The 20830-nt window shown below is 43.2% G+C and overlaps 2 protein-coding genes across 2 annotated transcripts in view; one reads left to right on the top strand and one right to left on the bottom strand.

Annotated features, from left to right (window-relative positions):
• Positions 1 to 11105, bottom strand: part of CCDC127 (coiled-coil domain containing 127) — an 88911-nt gene extending 77806 nt beyond the window's left edge. Inside the window, exon 1 of the mRNA XM_069612358.1 lies at positions 10938 to 11105. The gene's annotated coding sequence lies outside the window, so the exon portion shown is untranslated. The remainder of the gene's footprint in view (positions 1 to 10937) is intronic.
• A 238-nt stretch (positions 11106 to 11343) lies between these two features.
• Positions 11344 to 20830, top strand: part of SDHA (succinate dehydrogenase complex flavoprotein subunit A) — a 473685-nt gene continuing 464198 nt past the window's right edge. The window contains exon 1 of the mRNA XM_069612357.1: positions 11344 to 11808. Within this exon, the coding sequence (XP_069468458.1) occupies positions 11746 to 11808 (63 nt within the window). The 5' untranslated portion in view covers positions 11344 to 11745. The remainder of the gene's footprint in view (positions 11809 to 20830) is intronic.

The raw sequence follows: 20830 nt of genomic DNA, 5'->3' as shown, positions 1-20830 counted from the left end.
GTTCGGAGCCCTTTGTCAGGGAATTTATTTTTCATATTTTCTGGTCTCATTAACTTTGTGCGAGTCCCAAAATTTCACTTTTATAGTGACTGATTGCAATATATTGGCAAATACTTTCCTTTCCACAGCAACTGTCATGTGTAAGATCCCCTGAGAGGTTGCTCTCAGTGAGTTAATATATATTCAGTCTTCTACAAACCTTTTCTGGTTTGGCCTCTTTCTCAATGAGAGGGAGAGAGAATTTGGGACTCTAAACTTAAGAGTCAGACAAAACTTGAGTGTCTTCAGAGAGTGCTGGGACAGAGGGTCTGGATGCAGACAGTGGACCCACCAGTGAGGGTGTTGGTCAGCACCTAGGGAAATGCAGACCCCTGGGATTGAGGAGCACCGGAAAGCATGCTGGTGACCCACTAGCAACCTTCAAAGCCCCCACATTAGCAGATACCTAGAGCCTGGTTAGCCGCTGGTGTGATGAGTGGAGCACCGGAAAGCATGCCGGTGACCCACTCGCAACCTTGAAAGTCCCCACATCGGTGGCTACCTAGAGCCTGGTTAGCCGCTGATGTGAGGAGAGGAGCCCCGGAAAGCATGTCGGTGACCCACTGGAAACCTTGAAAGGCCCCACATCAACAGATACCTAGAGCCTGGTTAGCCGCTGGTGTGAGGAGGAGCACCGGAAAGTATGCTGGTGACCCACTAGCAACCTTGAAAGCCCCCACATTAGCGGCTACCTAGAGCCTGGTTAGCTGCTGGTTTTGTGAAGGGAGCACCGGAAAGCATGCTGGTGACCCACTCGCAACCTTGAAAGCCCCCACATCAGCGGCTACCTAGAGCCTGTTTAACCGCTGGTGTGACAAGAGTGCATCCTTTTTGCCAACCAAACCTACACAGAGACCATGAACTTGAGGGCTCAACAGTTGGAATACGCAAGGGCACAGGCATTTTGCTAGCAGCAGGGGGGTGGGTCACCAAATTTATTTTGATGGCGACATATTCCTCATACAAGAAAGTTGGATGATGGAACCATACTTCAAGGATGGATACAAAATTAGTACAAATTGGCCCATAAGGGTGAGATGGAAGGGTATTTGAGGTCTTTTGACGGGCATCCGTTATTCCATGCATTTGGATGAAATAAGAACTCCTACTAACCATAACATACTTGCAGGTAGAATACAGGTTCAGATAAGCCATTTCAATTGCTTCATATAAAATGTCTAGAACCCTCCTGGGGGTGATGCTATGAAGGAAACATGGTATGATCTGTATAAAATATTGGAACGCCAAATTCAGAGCTGAGAAGTTGAAAGACGTATTATTGGAGGTGATTTTAATGCACATTGTTTTAATTTGGTGAGGAAGGCTGCACCTGGGAGTAATTACCTGAATGGTAATATGAAGAATGGCCGACAGAATCGGCAAGCTAAACCTTGGCCGAAATGTATAGGTGATTGGAGCATGATAATGCTCAATAACATTAAGAAGGGAGCTCTACCTGGGGAGTACATTTGGAGATCTGGAAGTAAAAAAGCTACTCTTGACTATATATTTGCTAATAAAATGGGGGATGAGCAGACCCAAACCATGAAGATCCACTTTAACGACTATAGGGATCATGCACTCATTACACTTTTGCTCTTGGGGTAGAAAGAAGGTTGTATGGAGTGCAGGATTGGTGATATAGAGATTAACCAAGGAGAAAATAGACTAGGATTAACGGGAGGAACCCAAAAGCTCTCAGTGGTTCATCAAGGCCAGTAAAATAGAGGACCTTGATGTTACGACAGCTCTGGTCCAGGAACCCAAAGTTAATTGGATAAGCCATCCAAATGCAGAGTTTATGCCGATTGGTGGCAAATACCACCATATTGAGCCTTCGGTACAAGTGACTTGGCACATTCATATTCGAGAAGCTAAGAGACAAGCGAGACGACGGGTCAGGAAAATCAATAGAGATGCATTGTCGGAAATTGATAAAGCAAGGCTCGTTAAAAAGGAAAAAGAAAATAGTCATCGTAATTAGGTCAAGCACTATAAACAATCTGAACAGAACATGCAATGGCAAAGAAAATGACACTTCTGAGACGGGGGTATTACAGAAAATGTTGGTGACGTTGTAATGACTAAAGAGGTGGAAAATCTAACATGATTGATGTTAAAACTTCGAAAGAGTTCATGGAGGAAACATTTGGTGAGGACATTAAAGGAAGGTGCAGCGAGTCCCATTGTGCGTTTCTTGATTTAGTAATGGAAATAGATTATGATTAGATTAAGAATGGGGGGGGGGTCTAACAGGAAAAATGCCTACAAGTTTGGTAATGCAACAGATGTCTGGCCACCATGCTGTTTAACTTATAGCTGACGGATCTAGCTGACAGAAGGAAATAACTTTCCCTCCAATGTGGGTTCAAGCCATATACAATGGATGGCATACACAGAGGTGGCGATTTTAGATCATACGCTAGTAGGCTTAAAAATGCAGCACCCAGAGGCTTTGGGAGCATGCTAAAAACAACCTTCACATTAACTTCAGCAAAACCAAGTAGATGTTGTGATTAATCCTTCTGAGTCATCACTGAACCCCAGCCTAAAATCTCCTCCCTTGTGGCCATGGAAAGGCAGCCGCTACCTGATCCTAACACCGTAGGTGGCATCGGGGGCGTGGGGGATCACATGGGAGGTGATGGTTATCAGGGTAAAGTGGAAACTCCCTCAGAGAGACACGTTGTTCCTATTCTTATGAAGATGAGGATCTTATAATTCCCAAAGATATAATGGCATGCTGTTACTGTACAAGTCCCTCCCATGAGAAAACCTAAAGAACTTTTTATGAAAAGCTATCCAGACACTCATTTTTGTACCTTTGGAATTCATTAATCAAATATGACATCCCTTAATTATCAGGATTCTGTCTTAGGTAACAGGATTAATCCCAAAGTTATTTCAATAACATCTTCTAACTCTGATAATCTTCAATTCACAAATCAGTCAAAACTAGATAGCCACAGAAAACTTAAGACCACTATGGACTCTAAGGACCATAATGCCTATGGTACTGGGATGAGGAAGAGGAAGAGGGGCAAAGCGTTGACGAGGATCAATGGTGATCCTAAAGAGACCATGAGGTATAGTTGTTTAGCTTAAAATCATCATAGCAGGGACATTTAATTCTCCGGACGCGAGCTTCTCTGGTGTGTTGAGGGAAGCGGCGACCCAACAGAACCTGCAGAGCCCCAGAGATGGACCGGGCAGACAGCGACAGTGCCGGACTGCAGAGGGTCGAATGCAGCATCCAGGAGTGACACGGAAACACTGTAGAAAGCCGGTCAGTTGGCCTGAAGCAAGAAGTAACCCTTGGGTGCTCCGAGGCGAACAACTAATGATAAAAGGACAATTTTGAATACCGAACAAATAGAATAAAAAGGCGTGCCGGATGCAATTCTTTCAAATTTGGGGAAATCTATAACCGCCATTGCCAAGAGCCAAGAAACTATAAAGGAGGAATAAAAGGGCAGAACGGCTGCAATTCTCCATTCCGTAAACACCAGTTTGGGGAAACCTGCCACCCACATTGCCAACAGTCAACAGACTGCAGAAGCAGGCAAACATTGTGCAAACCTCCTCACATGGGATATTGGTGTGAAGAACATATTGCCACTAGTAGAAGAAAACATTTGTAGTTGTAGGAGTTTTGCTTCCTGGCAGGCGAGTACACCAGGAAAGGGATATGTTTTAGTTAGCCCTGGCAGGCGAGTGGACGAGGGAAGAAACCGAGGCTTTGAAGAAATATGTTTAAAAAATAAATAAATAAAGAATTAAAAAATAAAGGGTGGTGGAAAAGAAACCGACTCATCTTCCTGACAAACTGATGCAACACAAAAGATGTGTGGTGCTGCTCTGTTAAATGCATTTCATCTAGAGAAACTGATCGTGAACGAACCAGCTGTTGTGGTTTTTTTTAACAAGTGTTTTAGGAAAGAAACATTTGACATTACTAAGGTGGAAGTCGTGTTGAATAGAAAATAACGTTTTCCTTGAATTGAATGGAACCTTGTTGAACCAGAACTTTCTCAAAGGACTTCCTGAATTGATACAGGGGAAGGAACCAACCCCTGGTAACAAGGAGTACTTTGTGCAATTGTAAACTTGATCGTTTGCACGGTTTTTGTTTTAACAAACTAGAGACATTTGTCTTAATTACACTTTATCAGGTAAAGGGAGGTATTTATTTATTTTGTATTTGTAGAGTGCAGTACAGCCCACAGCCAACGGGCGCTTTAAGGAAACTTAAGGAGGCTTTCTTGAGGGTTCCAATAAGCAGCCCAAAAAAGAATGCTTAGATACATTTTGTTAGGTTACAGTTGCTCAGAGTTTGATACGTTGCAGTTGTTCACAGGATTCTGTTCTTATACAAAGTAACAAATGCAGGACAGATAGGTTTCTTCCTGTGCATGGTGAGGCTGGGTTTGAGGTACACACCCAGTGTCTTGATCGTTTGAGAGACTGTTATGGGGAGGTTATCAATGGTGAAGCAGTGGTACTTTTCGTCAAGTTTGCCCAGTGTGGAGGGAGACCCGACCAGTAAGAGTTTGTTTTTTTCACTATTTAGGCAGAGCCAATTCTCTGCCATCCAGGATTGAATAGTGGAGTACATACAGTTCAGGGTGTTCAGGTCAGTAGGATATTCACCCGAGAGGGGGATGAGTACCTGGGTATCATCTGCATAATTGGTAAACGAGATGCCCAAACAGTCAAGTATCCTGAACAGAGGTCTCGTGAAGAGGTTATATAATGTAGGGGCTATGCAAGAGCCCTGTGGGACTCCACATTTGATAGGGCTGGGTGTGGCATTGGCGGTGTCCGAAAAGACCTTCATTACTCTCTCCTGAAGGAATGAGGTTATCCAATCACATGCTTTAGTGGAGAAGTGGGCTGAGGCAGAGAGATGGTGGCAGTGTTTTATGCTCTACCAAATCAAAGGCCGCAGAAAGGTCTAGGTGCAGGAGGAGAGCTGGTTTGCCTATGTCTGTTAGGTCATCTATTTGATTTTTTAGGTCAAGTGGTGCCGTCTCAGTGCTATGACGAGGGTGAAAACCAGACTGGCGTAGTCCAAGAATGTGGTTATCCTCAATAAATGTTTGAACCTGAAGGTAAGCTGCCTTGTCCAAAATCTTTAACAGGAAAGGGACCGTTGTGATAGATCTGTAGTTCCCTGGGATTGAAGGAGCGAGAGTTTTTAAAAAAGAAAAAAAAAGAAAAAAAATTAAATAAATAAATAAATTTTAAAAAGGAGTGGTCGGACCCAAGCTTCTTTTAGGGAAGTTGGTACATGCGACGATTGGAATGACGACTTGATGAAGGCAGTGATGATGTGGGCAAGGCTGGTGCGCAGTCTTTAATGATGTGGGCAGGGCATGTGTCACCCTTGCAATTGGAGGGCTTAATGGATTTTATGAGGGCTATGACTTCAGATTCACTCATGTCCGAAAATTCAAATTTAGGTACCTGACTAGGTGCGTCATAGGTTGGGGGTGCCGCTGCGCAAGCTAGTAGAGTAGATAGAGCTTTTTGGTGGGCTAGGATTTTAGTATGTAGGGTATCGAGTTTGTGTAGCATAGCTGCTTGAATTTGGTTGCACCAAGTCTCATCCTTGATGAGGGTGGATGGGGGAGCTGAAGGTGACTCCAGTTTCCTGAATATAGCAAAGATTTCCTTAGTGCCTGAGTTAGCGTTGCTAATCCTCATGTTTTAGGTTTCTGCCTTAGCATGTGTGATAGCTGTTTTATATTCTCTAGCGATGGACTTAAAGGCCATTTTGTTGGAGTTGGTAGGGTTCTTTTTCCATGTGGCCAGTAACACCCTCTTGTTTGTGCGGAAATCGGAGAGTTCTTGAAGGGATAAGATTTTTTGTTGTTGATCTGAACAGAACTTGGTGAATCAGAACCTTTTCAAGAGTTCTCCTGAATTGACCCAGGGGAAGGGAGTCAAACCCTGGTCACACAGAGTACTTTGTAAAAACTATACATTTTGACTTTTTCACTGTTTTGTTGACCTGAAGCCAGATATATTTACCTTGTATGCCGTTGTTATTTGTATTAGTAGTGTGAGGGTCATATACATTTGGACACTAGGTCATCCTTCAGTTTGTTGGTTGCTAGGCAGGGATAGGAATTTATCTCACCCCTCTTTGACTTCATAAAAGGCAATCCTTCCAATGTAACCACGGAGCAGGGAAGGATTCAGCGGGTGAGTTACTACACATATCTAGGCCAGGTTATTTCTGATTAAACAAGGTATCAAGAATTGATGGATACTAAAAATATGAAGACTATTAACCTGATGTCTAGCCTCAAGAATTTCACAAAATCTACTGGGTTTAGCTTCCACGGGATCATCCTGGCATACAAGCAAGGTTTTATGACTGCAATTGTGTATGGCCACGAAGCTTCCTGTGGAACGTTTCAAACTTGGAAGTACATATTAGAAGAACCGTCGCTATACCTATAGGAGGCGATTAGACTCAAGTTTGGCCTTACGTCCATCTACACCAACGTACGGATCAAAAGGGGCCTACGGTATGTTAAAATGCTATGTAATCCAGTATGCATATTGCTTTACCTTTAGGGGGGGATGTTGCGTCGAGAATGTATGTTGCGTCGAGAATTTAAATGAGGTGTTTTTCAGAGATGCTGATGGTGTGCCTGAGAGATGCAAGGATGATTATACCATGAAAAAAGAATGTAGGATTCAAGCTAAAGAAAATGATTTGATTTCCTCGCATCAGCTCAGAGCTGGATTAAAAACCTATAAAAGTTTTGCTAAATTGCAGCATACAAGTACCTTCCCTGAACCATAGAATGTATTTATTGCTAATAATGGGTAAACTTCCAACCTTGATGGTGACTGGGAAGAGTAATGAAGAATGTGTAGATTATGTAATAACCCTAACGATTTGTAAACTATCAGACACATAACCTTGTGTCACGTATTAATCCTGTAGTACATTAATAGCCTGGCAAAATTCATGCAGAAATTAGCAAATATTACAACGGATGACTTCTAGCAATGGTGCCTCGCTGTTATAAACACTTCACTGACCTTAGCTATTGTCAGCCTGTGGCATAGAAATGAGAAGATCCTGGTAGAAAAAGAACGAGAGGTACCAAGAATTTATTTTACTGTATAGGGCAAATCGGATTGATACCCGCCTCATAAATTTAATTTGGGATATAAATAGATGTGTGCCTGATGTATGACTAAATTATGGATAGTGCTGACCTTTTGATGATTCATTTTAAGTGTAAACGACTGTTTAGTGTTAGGATTTTGTTTGCATATTGTTATTTCCTAGGGACGTGCATGAATTTTAGACCATCACTTCTATTGTGGATGTTACATAGGTTACTGTGGATGTTAAAGGGATCGAAATTCAGGGCCCCGGAGTGCTACTTAACTCCTGGTAAAGATAAAAGTGAAGTAGTGGTCTCTCATTTGGCGAGAAACCAGCGAATTTGTCATCCTGTGACGCGCTTTGAAGTTTCACCATTTAAAGGCTCGGAGGCTCTTTCCTTCCCTTGCCTGTATGGAAGTTTGAATCTACCCTTTCAGCACGGTGTTGAAGAGATTAGTGGATGCTTTTTTTAAAAAATTTCCCCTGAAGAATGTTCGCCCGAACTGGGCAGTGAAGAACAGAAACATGTTGGGATGGTTGTTGTTTTAGAGACACATTGAGATTTTTTTGTGTTATGTTATGTGATTTCTTTTGTGTCATGTAAATAAGTGAACTTTGTATTTCATGTTTTAGTAACTGTTTTTTAGTGTTTAGTACACTGTGTTAGGTGAGGGTAGCGTTTTATGTTTAAATTCAGTTCGAATTATTTGAATAAAAATTTGTTATACACATTTTTTAATCAATCATAGCAGACGGTCCATTTTTTCAGGACTTGTGATGCCGGAAAACCTTATAGAGTTCCTGTGTAAAGGGGGTTGGATGTAAGTAAAACAAGACGTGTTATCTTATTCTTTATTGTATTATACATATTGATATCCCTGTCAGTAGAGTAGGATGTTATTATAGGGACTGTTTATACCTATTTTGAACATACTAAAGATAAAAGTGCTCCTGGTATCGCTTTCAAAGTCCAAAGCGGGAGCTGAATCGTCCTCAAGGGAACATGCATAAATCATCCCTGCCAGCCTCACCCTGTGATCTAAGACAAAAGTTGCTTCTTAATAAAAACAGAGCAAGTGTGCCTCCCGAACCCATTCCTTTAAAGATTCACACACCAAGAAAATATATAAATTATAGAAACAGCTTGTGCACAAGTGAGTGATGCCTTTAGCTTTTAAAGCAGGTCTACAATTTCAAACTTTTTTCCTTCAGGTGCTTTTGAAAGAAAGTTACGTCAATTTCACTCCTTTTCTTACAGGAAAGCAGAGACAGTACTGATATTTCTTGTAAAGCCTTTCTTTTAGAAGGCCTAATAACATATTCTCTTGCAACACTTAAAGGCTGCAAAATTATATTATAAACGGCTACACAAGACCATCCAATTACTTAGTGCAGGAAACCCCACTGTTTCTCTTTGTCAAAGTTTGAGTGGACTATAGCTCTAAATGGAGAATACAGATTTTAAAAAGCAGGCGTAGGTTTTTCCTTGCAAATCTCTCCACTTACAAGTTGACTTTTACATTATTGTAATCCGCTGTGAGGTACAGATAATGTCAGTTACAAAATAGTTACAAACTATGCCTGCAATTACAGCTGGACAGTTCCCTCAATTAGAACTTTCACTGTAACATTAAACAGAGGTTACTGATGAAGTTGTCTAACCTTTTTAATTTTGATAAATTCTATTCTAAAAAACATTCCTACTGCTGTAAAACGTACCTCGCCAAAATTGTCCTGTTACCTTTCTAATCCCTCCAAAACATGCATTAAGTCTCATACATGTCAATAGAAATCTCAAGTCGGACCAGGATCTTAATGTTAGGGCAACACCTGCGCAACATGTCGCTATAAACAAAAAAACCTCCCATAAAACTATGCTGAATATGGCTCCTAAGAGAAACCACGTATTATATTGGGCCAGATTCCTTTTCTAAATTAAACTTTACTAATATGTTGGTGTTGTTTGATATTCTTAGTGGGTTAATGCGCCCGTTGCAGAGGTTTATGTATCTCTGTTTGGAAACACAGCAGGTATAACAAACATTCAGCCGCTAGAGGTCCATAAAAAATGGTTCAATAACTCTGCTATCCACTGCGGCTTGAGTCATGTAGCACCTGTAGCAAACATCTTGGCATCTAGTATATTCGACACCAGAACCATACACCAATTGTTCTGTCTCAACCAAAAGCACAACCAGGGTTATTTTTAAAACCTTACCATATTTTTTCACCTAAAAAGTGATGGCATAGAGTGGGGTAGATGTAGGGTGCAGTAGCAGGAGATAAAAGGTGGTAGCAGAGAAAGAGGCAGTATCAGAAAGAAACGTGTCAGTGAAGAGCAATAGAAGTAGCACAGAAACAGTGTTCTAATGACAGCCATGGGTGTAGCGGCATACACGAATAATGACCATGTGAGGAAGCAATAGAGAGACAAATGGGGAGGCTGGCATAAGAGTAAAAAAAAGGTACATATCAAGCTGCATTGCACAAAATCATAATAAAGAGACAGTCGGTAACCAAATGCAAGACAGAGCATTTTCGGGGGCTTATCAGAGATTGGAAATAAAAGCAAGTTCAACCATTTTTCAGACATTCCAAAGTGAATAAAAAGTGGCATCCTACATCTATAAAGCTTTTTGATCTTCAACATTTTTTCAATGGTTTATGCGTACGCTATCTTAAGAAAACCTTTGAGACGTTAACAGCCCCAGGGTCAGATGAATAACTCCTGGTCCGAGGGAAATCCTTGACACCTAGGAGCTATTTTTAGCCCTGCACTTAAATCTGAATTTCGGCCCCTGATGTTTTATAGTTTAGAGATGTCACAATTTGTAATGGTTTGATGATCACTTTGTAGTTCGATGGAATTGTGAATTTTGCACTTTGTCTTTTCAAATTATATGTGGTTTGCTATATGGAGTGAAAGGTTTGTATAAAATAAAACACTCAATACATTTGTTTTAAATAGACGAGAGTACAACAGGGTGTAGTTGGTAGGATATTGGAATAAGACCAATTTTCATAACATTACATAGAAATGCTATGCCGTTTTCTTTCCTTTGCATTCTGTGACTTGTAGTCCTAGATTTACCACTAAATCCAGGACTACAAATCCCAGCATTAAAAACAGGACTGCTAAACCACAACTTGAGGGTTCTGCAACCTCCTGCTACCCATGCGTTAGGCTATCACTGCCATGAACTTTGAGCCTTACACAGCGACTATGCTGCATAGTTGCCAACATGAACCCTTCCAATCTGTAGGTGCTTATCCAGCCCGGGCATTTTCTTTGAATTCTGGGACTTGTAGTACGGTCTCCAGTGATTTTAACAAAGACATTTCAGAGAATGATTTTATAACAAAACAATTATAACGAAAAAAATATATAATTAAAAAAAGTGGGGAGTGTGTTAGAGTTGGGTTAAACACATAGGGAAATAGAGGGTATGGGGGGGGGGCACGATTTTTTCCCCTTATAAATGTTTTGTTATAAAAACCATTCTCTGAAAATGATTAGGTAAAATCACATAGAACCTTATAGTACTTCCTGCCCCCCTCCCCCTCCTTATAAAAATCAGCATACAATGAGAAAGCAGTACTACAAGTCCCAGAATGCAAAGAAAGCACTCAGCCTGGATAAGCCTCTAAAGATTAGAATGGATCCGGTTGGCTACTATGCACCTGGCTAGGGCTGACGGGAGTTGTAGTCCCACACATCTGGAGCAGCAAAGGTTCCCCGTTGGTTTGAGCCCTTTACTCTGCTCACCTTGCCTCCTCTGCTCGTCCTCCGGCGGCGGCGCTCTAGCCTCCTTTGCTCTCGCTGCTCTTCTTTACAAGCTCGTCCTCTGGCGGCGGCGGCGCTCTAGCCTCCTTTGCTCTCGCTGCTCTTCTTTACAAGCTCGTCCTCCTCCGGCGGCGGCGCTCTAGCCTCCTTTGCTCTCGCTGCTCTTGTTTACAAGCAGTCTAGCCTCTGCTCGTCTCTATGGCGGCGCTCGTGCCCTCGCTCCGGCGGGTCACCCGAACGTTACCTAGCACCCCTGCAGCATGACCCACCCATAGGGGCAGCCGGGGCACCGCGACTTGGAAAGTGTAGGAACCCGAAGCTGTCCAGAGCCGGGGACTGGGCTGACAGCTGCGCACGCGCTCTTCCTGGCACCAGTGACGTCGCTTCGCACCGCCCATCTTGTTCGAGTGATTTGCGCATGCGCCATCTCAGGGTGACAGCTGTCACGGGAACCTGTAGCTGTCCAGACCACCGCCCATCTTGTTCGAGTGATTTGCGCATGCGCCATCTCAGGGTGACAGCTGTCACGGGAACCTGTAGCTGTCCAGAGCCGGAGACTGGGCTGACAGCTGCGCACGCGCTCTTCCTTGCGCTCATGACGTCGCTTTGCACCGCCCATCTTGTTCGAGCGATTTGCGCATGCGCCATCTCAGAGTGACAGATGATACAGGGGCAGGGTGGAGATGGAAGTGGCGCATGCGCGCTACCTGACCCCTAGCTCGTGACGCACGCATGCGCCTTGTAGGTTGTGTCCAGTGTGTGTTACACAAGTCTCTGCCGACCTTGGACCATGGCTGCCCTGTGCACAGTGTCCCGTGCGCTCCGACAGCGGCTGAGGGGCCCGCGAGCCCCGGTGAGTGGGGTGGGGGTCGGGGAGAGGGGGGCAGGCAGCTCCATGGAGCAGGCAGTGTCCCATAGTGGAAGCTCTCAGACCCCGAAAGCTTGACTTTAGTAACCAGAGAGCAGGGCGCATGCGCACCAGATGTCAAGCCTTGCAGCACTTGCATTGAGTGGAGGGCATCCCTGCCAAGGTGCTAATGTCATGCACCCCCTCTTGCCATTGCATGTCCTGGGGAACCCAGCCTTTTATTTACTGGCATGTGGTACCCACAGCACGTGACCCTTCATGTTTTAAATGCCAGGCCTTGTGTTCAGCTGGTTACATAACACGTGAAATAGTCAACATACGTGGTAAGGCAGAGAGCTTGTTCTTAGATAATAAGTTGTCTTGAGTTGTTTTTGGAACAGCCAGTAGGGGGTTAGTAAGTAGTTAGTTTTTTGCGGCTACAACCAGGAAGCTAGACCCACCTGATCTTTCGCCTGAAGCGGGGTATGGTGAGTAGGAAGCATGGGTGGATCTTGAAGATTGAGCTTTGGAGAATTTTTGCAAAGGGTATTCCGGAGCAGAGTTGGAGAGACGTTTGTGCGTGATTGCTAATGATCTAAAAATGATGTGCTTGCAGATAGTGGGTGTGTGTTTGTTTTTGCCCCTGGAATATGATCCCTCTCTGGGATGTTCAGGGCAACCCAGAGGGCATTGTTTTGAATATACATACATAGTACATGGATGAATGTACTGCATTTGGATTGCTGGGAGTGGGAGGGGTGCTACACCTGGATGGATTGTTGGGGGAGAAAGGTGTGCTGCACTTGTATGGATTGTTGGGGGGTGGGAGGTGTGCTGCACTTGTATGGATTGTTGGGGGTGGGAGGTGTGCTGCACTTGTATGGATTGTTGGGGGTGGGAGGTGTGCTGCACTTGTATGGATTGTTGGGGGTGGGAGGTGTGCTGCACTTGTATGGATTGTTGGGGGTGGGAGGTGTGCTGCACTTGTATGGATTGTTGGGGGTGGGAGGTGTGCTGCACTTGTATGGATTGTTGGGGGGTGGGAGGTGTGCTGCACTTAGATTTTTCGGTGGTAGGAAGTGTATTGCTACTAACTAAAAGCACTAATAACTCACCGTTCTGCATACTCGCCTTCAAACTCTGAACAAAACACAACCATACCTCTACCGCACCACAGCAATTTCCCAACACCCAACATGAAACCAAACGATGCACAATCTCATCTCAACACCACATGACGGCTAACGACTGAAAATGCATCAATGCTCTGTGACGGGTTTCTCCGAAATGAAGCTGCCAATAGCACATCAAAGCTCTCTTGCTCTTTTCCCGCTAAATTCGGCTAACATACTCCAGCCACCTCCCTGGCATTGCAGATCCACCAGAGCGGCAAGAGACAATGCACGGTGAAAGAACCTTTAACATAACATAAGCCATGGCAAAGGCATCATGAAGCAAGACACAGACAACAGATTCAAAGTTCAATTTGGCTAACAAACTCCAGCCACCCCCCTTGCATTGCAGATCCACCAGAGCGGGAAGAGACAGTGTGCGGTACAAGAACATTTTTGTTTGAACTTTGAATTTGCTGTCTGTGTCTTACTTCTTGAAGCCTTCACACTGGCCTATGTTATGTTAAAGTTCAAACAAAAATGTTTTATTAACTTAAATGTCAGAATGATTGAAGACCTAACTTGTCCTATACTAAGGTGGGGTTTCCCTACCTAAAGAAACTAAGGAAAGTCTGAGTTAGAAAGGTCAACTTAAAAGTCTGTGTCCAAAACCTATGCTTGCCCTCACAACTAAAACTAAACAATGTGTATGGATGTAAGCAATACAAGAAATAGTGTTCCAAAAGTTCTGAAATTCTTCCAGCTCCTGGCTTACTTGTCAGTTCCCCTTCCCCAAGTGCAAGATAGTTCCACAAAACCTCAGGGTTCCCTTCCACAAGTTCAAGAAAGTCAACTTGTACTTATTCTCAATCTTTCAATGTTCAAAAACTGCTCCCGGCCAGCTTTACACTCCTGGTTTCTTAACAATTTAATCAGATTAGTCACTTGAGCAACCTCTTTGGTTTTCACAATTGGGGTTCCCCTGGTTTAGGCACAGTTGAGACCACACGGCCCACCCATTACAGGTTGCGCAACCAGGAACCCTATGCTCTCTAAACCACAAAGGTTCTTCTGTATCTGCACCTGTGTGAAAGTTCACACTCACCTGGCTTCTCCTTGTTAGCCTCTTGGCTTTGCCACAATGTGTTTTATTTCATTTGTAGGTCTTTTGTCCTTGTCATAATGTATTTTCATGTATAGTTCACGTTGTGGTGGTTGTGTTCCTTCACCACCTTGCTTTCATGCACTCTCTCAATTTTCCCTACTTGCTTTCTTTCGTGTTTTACTACGATTCGTGCTTTACTTTCAATAGGCCATATTTGAATTTCGCACCCACTTGTCATCAAGGTTTTGCTTTGCTAAAAGCTTTCATTTAGTTCGGTATTCAATAGCTGCGATTTCTTAATCTGCTGCTTGCATGTTATATTGTTCTTATATTTTTCTAAGGCATAAATTAGTATTCAAAAATTGATTAGCAGAATTTGTTAATTCACGATTAACAAAGTAACCCATTTGATTAGCAATATCATACTAATACATTTAATGTCACAATACGTTATTTATACCCAAACCCACTTTATGCTTGGCACACTGCTGCCACCCAGCGGGCAGCCATGCACCAGCGGCCAACCATGCACAGTAAAACATTTATTTGACATGTACTGCAAAGTATATGTTACATAAAAGTTTCTAACATCCCCCTCCAAATGGTGGCACTCCTTTATTTAATCTACTGGTCTATGCGAATAGACTTTGCGAGGCACTTGGATGAGTGTCCGTAAAATGTAAAAGATTAGCTGCATGAATGAACACAAATAAATGGATACAATAAAAAGGCTCTGAAAACAGTTTGGCCATCTCTTTCCCATATGTTCTGATATGTAATGCAATTATAATCATACGCCAATGCGAGTTCTGGAGCTAACTACAGTGTATGGTATTGCAGTAAATCTGTAGATATACCGACTAGATGCAACCATTGATAACTACTTTGCTTTAACATATAGTTGGCTTTGTTTATTCATTATGTAAGAGGGACAGAAGTAAAAGACTAAGCAGTGTAGATGGCATAGCAGGCAGAGAACTAGGCAAAGTAAGTGAAATATTGAAGCTTGCTGCCCTTTCATTTTCAGAGTATCCAGTATAAACCAAGATGGTGGTAAGACAGAATGTCAATGAGTAGGGATCAGCTCATGGGTTGAGCACCAGTTGCACACACGGGAAAACATACTCCCGGCCAACCTGATCCTAGACCATCCAGCTATTTTTGCACTAGCTCTAACTAAAGTAATAAATACATCCTTCCGTGATCAAAATGTACCAAAAAGCATAAAAAGGGTAACAGTCACGCCCCTTGTAAAAAAAAAAAAAAAACCTAACCTAGACCAAAGGGACCCAAACAACTTAAGGCCCATAACTAACTGCAATTTTATACTTAAAATCATGGACAAAATTGCCACCAAACAACTTCAGGAATATGTAGAAAGCTCTGATCTCCTCCATCATCAACAGTCAGGATTTCGACCAGCACATAGCACAGAAACAGCCATGCTGGATCTACAGACTAAGATGCTTAACATTATTGATCAGAGAAAAGCCGGACTGTTAATACTTTTAGATCTGAGCACGGCTTTTGACTTACTAGACCACAACTTACTTAAGTCAGCTCTAAAAGAAACAGCAAACTGCTCAGACGAAGCAATAAACTGGATCATGTCCTTCTTACAAAATAGAACATCTAGAGTACATTGGGGAAATCCTATTTTCAATAGAAAAAGAAATTACATGCGGAGTCCCCCAGGGCGCTAGCATGTCCCCACTCCTGTTCAACATATACCTCCAGATTTCTATGTATAGTCCTTGATAACATCAACACGTTCTTTACCAATTATGCTGATGACACTCAGTTGGTAATAGAACTAAGTGGAGACCATCAAAAGGACAACAAAAAACTCAACACAGTGTATAAAGCAGTGGAGAAATGGATGGACCAAAATTGGATGTGTCTAAATGGCAATAAAACCGAGCTCATGGTCTTTGGTTCCAATTTGGTCAGATCCAAGCTCCACCCCGCATATAACACCTTTACCTTCAAAAACACTCCAATAAAAGTCCTTAACAAGGTTAAAACCTTGGGGATGATGTTAGAAGCATCCCTGGGATCCGAGGCTCAAACCCTCTATGTGAAAAAACATGCTCCTACCACCTCTGCTTTTTGAAAGCCATTAGACCCTACCTATCGGAGGAAAACAGCGCCACGATCGCAAGAGCCACAATTCTATCTCGCCTCGATTACGGCAACACGTTAATACTGGGTTCTAACAAAAACTGTTACCACAGCGACCACGTCCTGTAAAATAATGCAGTGAGAATCATCAAACAAATATCTAGGAACCAGCACATTAGCGAAGCCAAGAAAGAACTACATTGGTTAAAAATCAAAGAAAGAGTCCAATTTAAGTCGCTCACGCTCACACACAGATGTATATATGGCAAAGCTCCAGCTTACATGAGAAGTAAAATCATCCCATATAAGCCCTCCAGAGAGCTAAGATCAGCCGAACAAGGACTGATTACGACAGCCCCTTTCAGACTCAAAAACTGAGCGGGCAAATCCTTCCCTGTCACCGTAGCAGGCCTCTGGAACAACCTTCCGGGCCAGATTGGAAGGATGGAAGCCAACTACCAACGCTTCCGTAAAAAATTGAAAACTTACATCTTTAAGTAAAACATATAACTACTTCTGGCCTAGTTCTATATCTTCTATATCTGTCTTGTGCTTCGTGTAGGTTATCCGTCACTTGCCTCTCGTGTTCCTGTCTCTGCGCCCCGAAGCTTGCGAGCTACCGGGGCAATATAAATTTAAAAAATTTTTAAAAAAAAACAGAAGGTCCGAGAACTATGTTTGCCATCAAAAGCATTTGGCCGCGTGATCATGTACATTTTCAAAAGTGTTCACTCATCAACGTGATACATCGTCCCCAACAAAATGAAATATAGCTGACATTGAGATTTAGATCCACTAACCTAAACTTTAATGTGAAGCAATTCAGACAATACAGTGTTTTACATTAGCAATACTGTAATTATGCATTCTGTAACAATCTACATTTTTAGGAATGGAATTGCATGACTGTTTAAAAAAAAAAAGTATTTGCCAGACATGATGTAGTTAGCTTATAAAAGTATCATCCTGATTACTTATGGTTTTCAATTTGAAAAATAAATCTTGCCTAGCACTTCCACACAGGCCTTTGGCACAGAGTTGAGGAGATTATTACTGCTGCGCTCTCTCCATTAGCCCCTTTGAATTTGCAAATAGGGTGGAGAGAGTCCTGAGGGCAAGAGAGGAATGCAGGGTGAGCTGTGTGTTCATTTGAATAGGATAACTTAAATAGCTAGCTTTGCTACACAAGTGTCAATTTGATTAGCAAACCTACAGAATTGCATAGCACATTGCTATGCAACACTGCTTATTTTATGCCTTGTTTTCTCTCCACCCGTTGCTTTAGGTTCATTTCATTTTACGCATGCTTTTTTATTCATTCTACATCAAATTCGGCTTCCAACACGCAGCCCCAGGTGCGCCATAGTTTGAGTGCCTTCCCTCTACACTCACTGGTACCTGGCGTCTCCTCCTGGCAGCTGTGCTTTCGGTTTCGGCTCTGCTGGCATGTCTGCTTTTAACCGCGAGCCCCGCTCTTACTCCACTTCCTCATCTCTTCCACCGGCAACTCCTCTTTCTCTCTGCGGTCGCTGTCAGTCACTTTGCTTCTTTCTTCTGTGTCTACAGCTCTGACCAATGAGGCTCCTACAACTTTGGCCTTCTTGTAACCCGCCTGGCCCTTGGCTCCACAGCTCCTTGGGGTCGTCTGCCTGCATCCTAGCTCTCCTGCAGGACCCACCAGAACTGCCTCCTCGCACGCAGGATTCCCTGCTGGTCTACTTGCTGTCATGAACCATCGAACTCGCCCTTTCTGGGCCTCCTGGTCCCTGACACGTCGGGGTCTACACTCCATAATACTACCAACATGGCTGCAAGCCCAGAACGCCGCTCACCAGTCTTCGCGTTCTACACAGTGTGCTCTATAAAGAGGCCACACCCCCGCGGCCCTGCGCGTCTCAACGCTGCTGCTAGCTGTGACCGGATGTGTGCCCCGTACTCTTCCTTGTACTATTCTGTTGTTTCCTGGTTCCAGGAAACCCTTCTTCCAATCTACCTTTTTCTCCTTCTTATCCAGCCTTCCCGGAATCCTTGCACCGCCTCCGCGTGCTTCTTATCCCTTTCTCTGAGTTTCCTGGAGTTTCCCCTTGATCCCGGACATCGAAGTTGAACGAACACTGGAAGCCGAGGACAGCCGAGCGGGCTTGTATAAGACCCGAACCATATGAAAGAAGACTCCTCCTAAAGAAGTCATCAGGCAACGAAAACAGGTGAGAAAGGGGGAAACCTGTGACAGATTGAGATGCCACCTGACCAATGTCGATACAGACATCGAGGCGGCCATCCAGGATCTTATGCGCAGCATGCAAGAACTAACGACCGAAGTACAAAACCTGAAAGCTGAGAACGCCGCGTTAAAACAATTGGTACTATCCCGCGACTCTGCCACAAAGGACAGTGTGCTATTGGGCGGCATTGTCGACAAATAGGATGGCTCTGCAAAAATCCTCTGTGGATTCCTGGATTCTTGTTTGGTCCACTTTACCTTTAAACCTTATTATTTTTCCACCCCCAGGGCTAAAGTGAGCTTTATTATTTCACACCTTTCCGGGAATGCATTAGCCTGGGCCACACCATTAGTTAATTCCGGAGATGCCCTTTTGGATGACTATGACGGATTCATCCAAGCACTTAAAACCATGTTTGACTGCCCAGAACAGGTCTTTAGTGCTCAAGAACGTTTACTCGATTTCCAGCAAGGCTCTCAGGACATGCTCACTTATGTGACTCTATTCAAGCAACTGACTAAAGAAGCGGGTTGGCCTTCTGAAGCTTGCTTCACTCTCTTTCGAAGAGGGCTAAATGAAGATATCAAGGATGAATTAGCCAGGGTGGCACGTCCAAGTTCTTACCAGGCACTTATGGATCTTACTCTACAGATTGATTTTCACATCCAGGAAAGGAAGGCAGAAAAAAGGAGGACCAAGTCACCCCTCCAGAAGAACCCCTTAGAGACCTCCTCGAAATCCGAAGATCCTTCTTTCCCCACAAATGATCCCAAACCCATGCAACTAGGGGCCTTCCGTGGACCCATATCCCCCCAAGAAAGGTTGCGAAGGATCCATACCGGCTTATGCATGTACTGTGCCTTGGACAAGCATTTAGTCAGGGAATGTCCAATAGCCCCTCCGCGGCGTTCGGGAAACGCCAGCTCCCGATCCTAGATGGAGCTCAGTTTCGGGAGAGAGATGTAGGCTCCACATCTACCGGCTCACTCGGTGCAGACCGCAAGCATCGATGGACGCATGACGGTCCGCAGAATCCCCTGTGATCTAAATTTGAACTGTTAACAAGTGACTCGTACTTCAGTTTACGTTCACAGAAGATCTTTAAACGTGGGTAATCTTTCCAATCGCTGTATTGTAGACGGGATGGATACATTAAGTGAAGTGTGTGATGAGGTGTCTAAAGGACCAGCCCTGGTGACTAACGGGGTGTTACACTAAATTATCCACCCCGAAGATTATTGGTTTACTCCATTTAAGTGGTAACCGCATACCACCCTTTTTGAAGATGCAAGTGTATCCATTGTTGAAGGGAACAGCACAATAGCTGAGAGTTTTTGGTGTAGTCTACATGTTCCTAATTCCACTGATAACGCCGGACTGTTGTACCCCTGAGGAATTTCTGTTGAACAGCAATTGTACAGAAAGAAACATGTCGGGTTGTGGAACTTGCTGTCGTTCATAGCATCAATGTTTAATATGATATTGAGTCTGTTTTGGTTGCATTAGACCGTATAATTATTGGTGGCTCATTTGTGAAAACCTTATCGCTCATATTTGTAATGAACAACAGGTTATATTGCTGTATTATTAGCTTAATGTTTTATATGAATGTTTTTGATGTTATATTTGAATGAATTGATGAAGTGTTTGAGTACGAATGAGGTATGTTTGGCGTATGGTTTTTTGTGGTTTTAGGTGATAATGTTGTACCTTACCAGTCGAATTATTGATTTCTAAGATTGGTATAGGGTTACATTGATGTTTATACTTGTGATGTTTTTCTCTTAATGATGTGTTTAGTTTTTTATACTATTTATCTACATATTAATAAAAATGTTGAATCATTATAGTGTTGAGTGATTTGAATAAAACATTTTCATTTCATTTGAATAGTTACTTGAGGACATGTTCTGTAGATTGGCTTTGAGTCATGATGACATTTTGTGTGTTCTTGTCAGTAAACTACACCCAAGCTCACCACATAGCAACACCAGTATTATGATCTTTGATGTTAATATACATAGATGAGGTTTATCCAGGCCAGATCATAGTAGCAATTTATTCCTGGTATTCTTTGTTACTTCTGTTTGTTGGTGGCTCCACATCTATACCATCCTTGAACTCTCCTGGACAAAACTCTCTGGTAATTTTACAGGCCTTTCTATCACCATACAAGAAGGAAACCTACCCCATTCTGGCATTAGTGGACTGTGGGGCCATGGGAATATTCATAATCAAGAATGGGTCCTGAAACATCATATTCCCTACGAATCCCGGACAATCTTGCAACCCATAGAAGCAATTGATGGCAGACCTCTCTCTTCTGGACCTATAACCCTTCAGACCCAGGAAATCGAGCTTGCAATAAACCATCATCGAGAGAAGATAAAGTTTGACATCATAAAATCTGCCCATTATCCAATGGTATTGGGAATGCCCTGGCTACAAAAACAAAATCCATACAT

The sequence above is a fragment of the Ambystoma mexicanum genome, chromosome 5p (assembly GCF_040938575.1).
Source record: "Ambystoma mexicanum isolate Mex_15411 chromosome 5p, UKY_AmexF1_1, whole genome shotgun sequence".
Classification (NCBI taxonomy): domain Eukaryota; kingdom Metazoa; phylum Chordata; class Amphibia; order Caudata; family Ambystomatidae; genus Ambystoma; species Ambystoma mexicanum.
The sequence above is the reverse complement of the archived record's forward strand: the minus strand, read 5'-3'. Positions and strand labels throughout refer to the sequence as shown.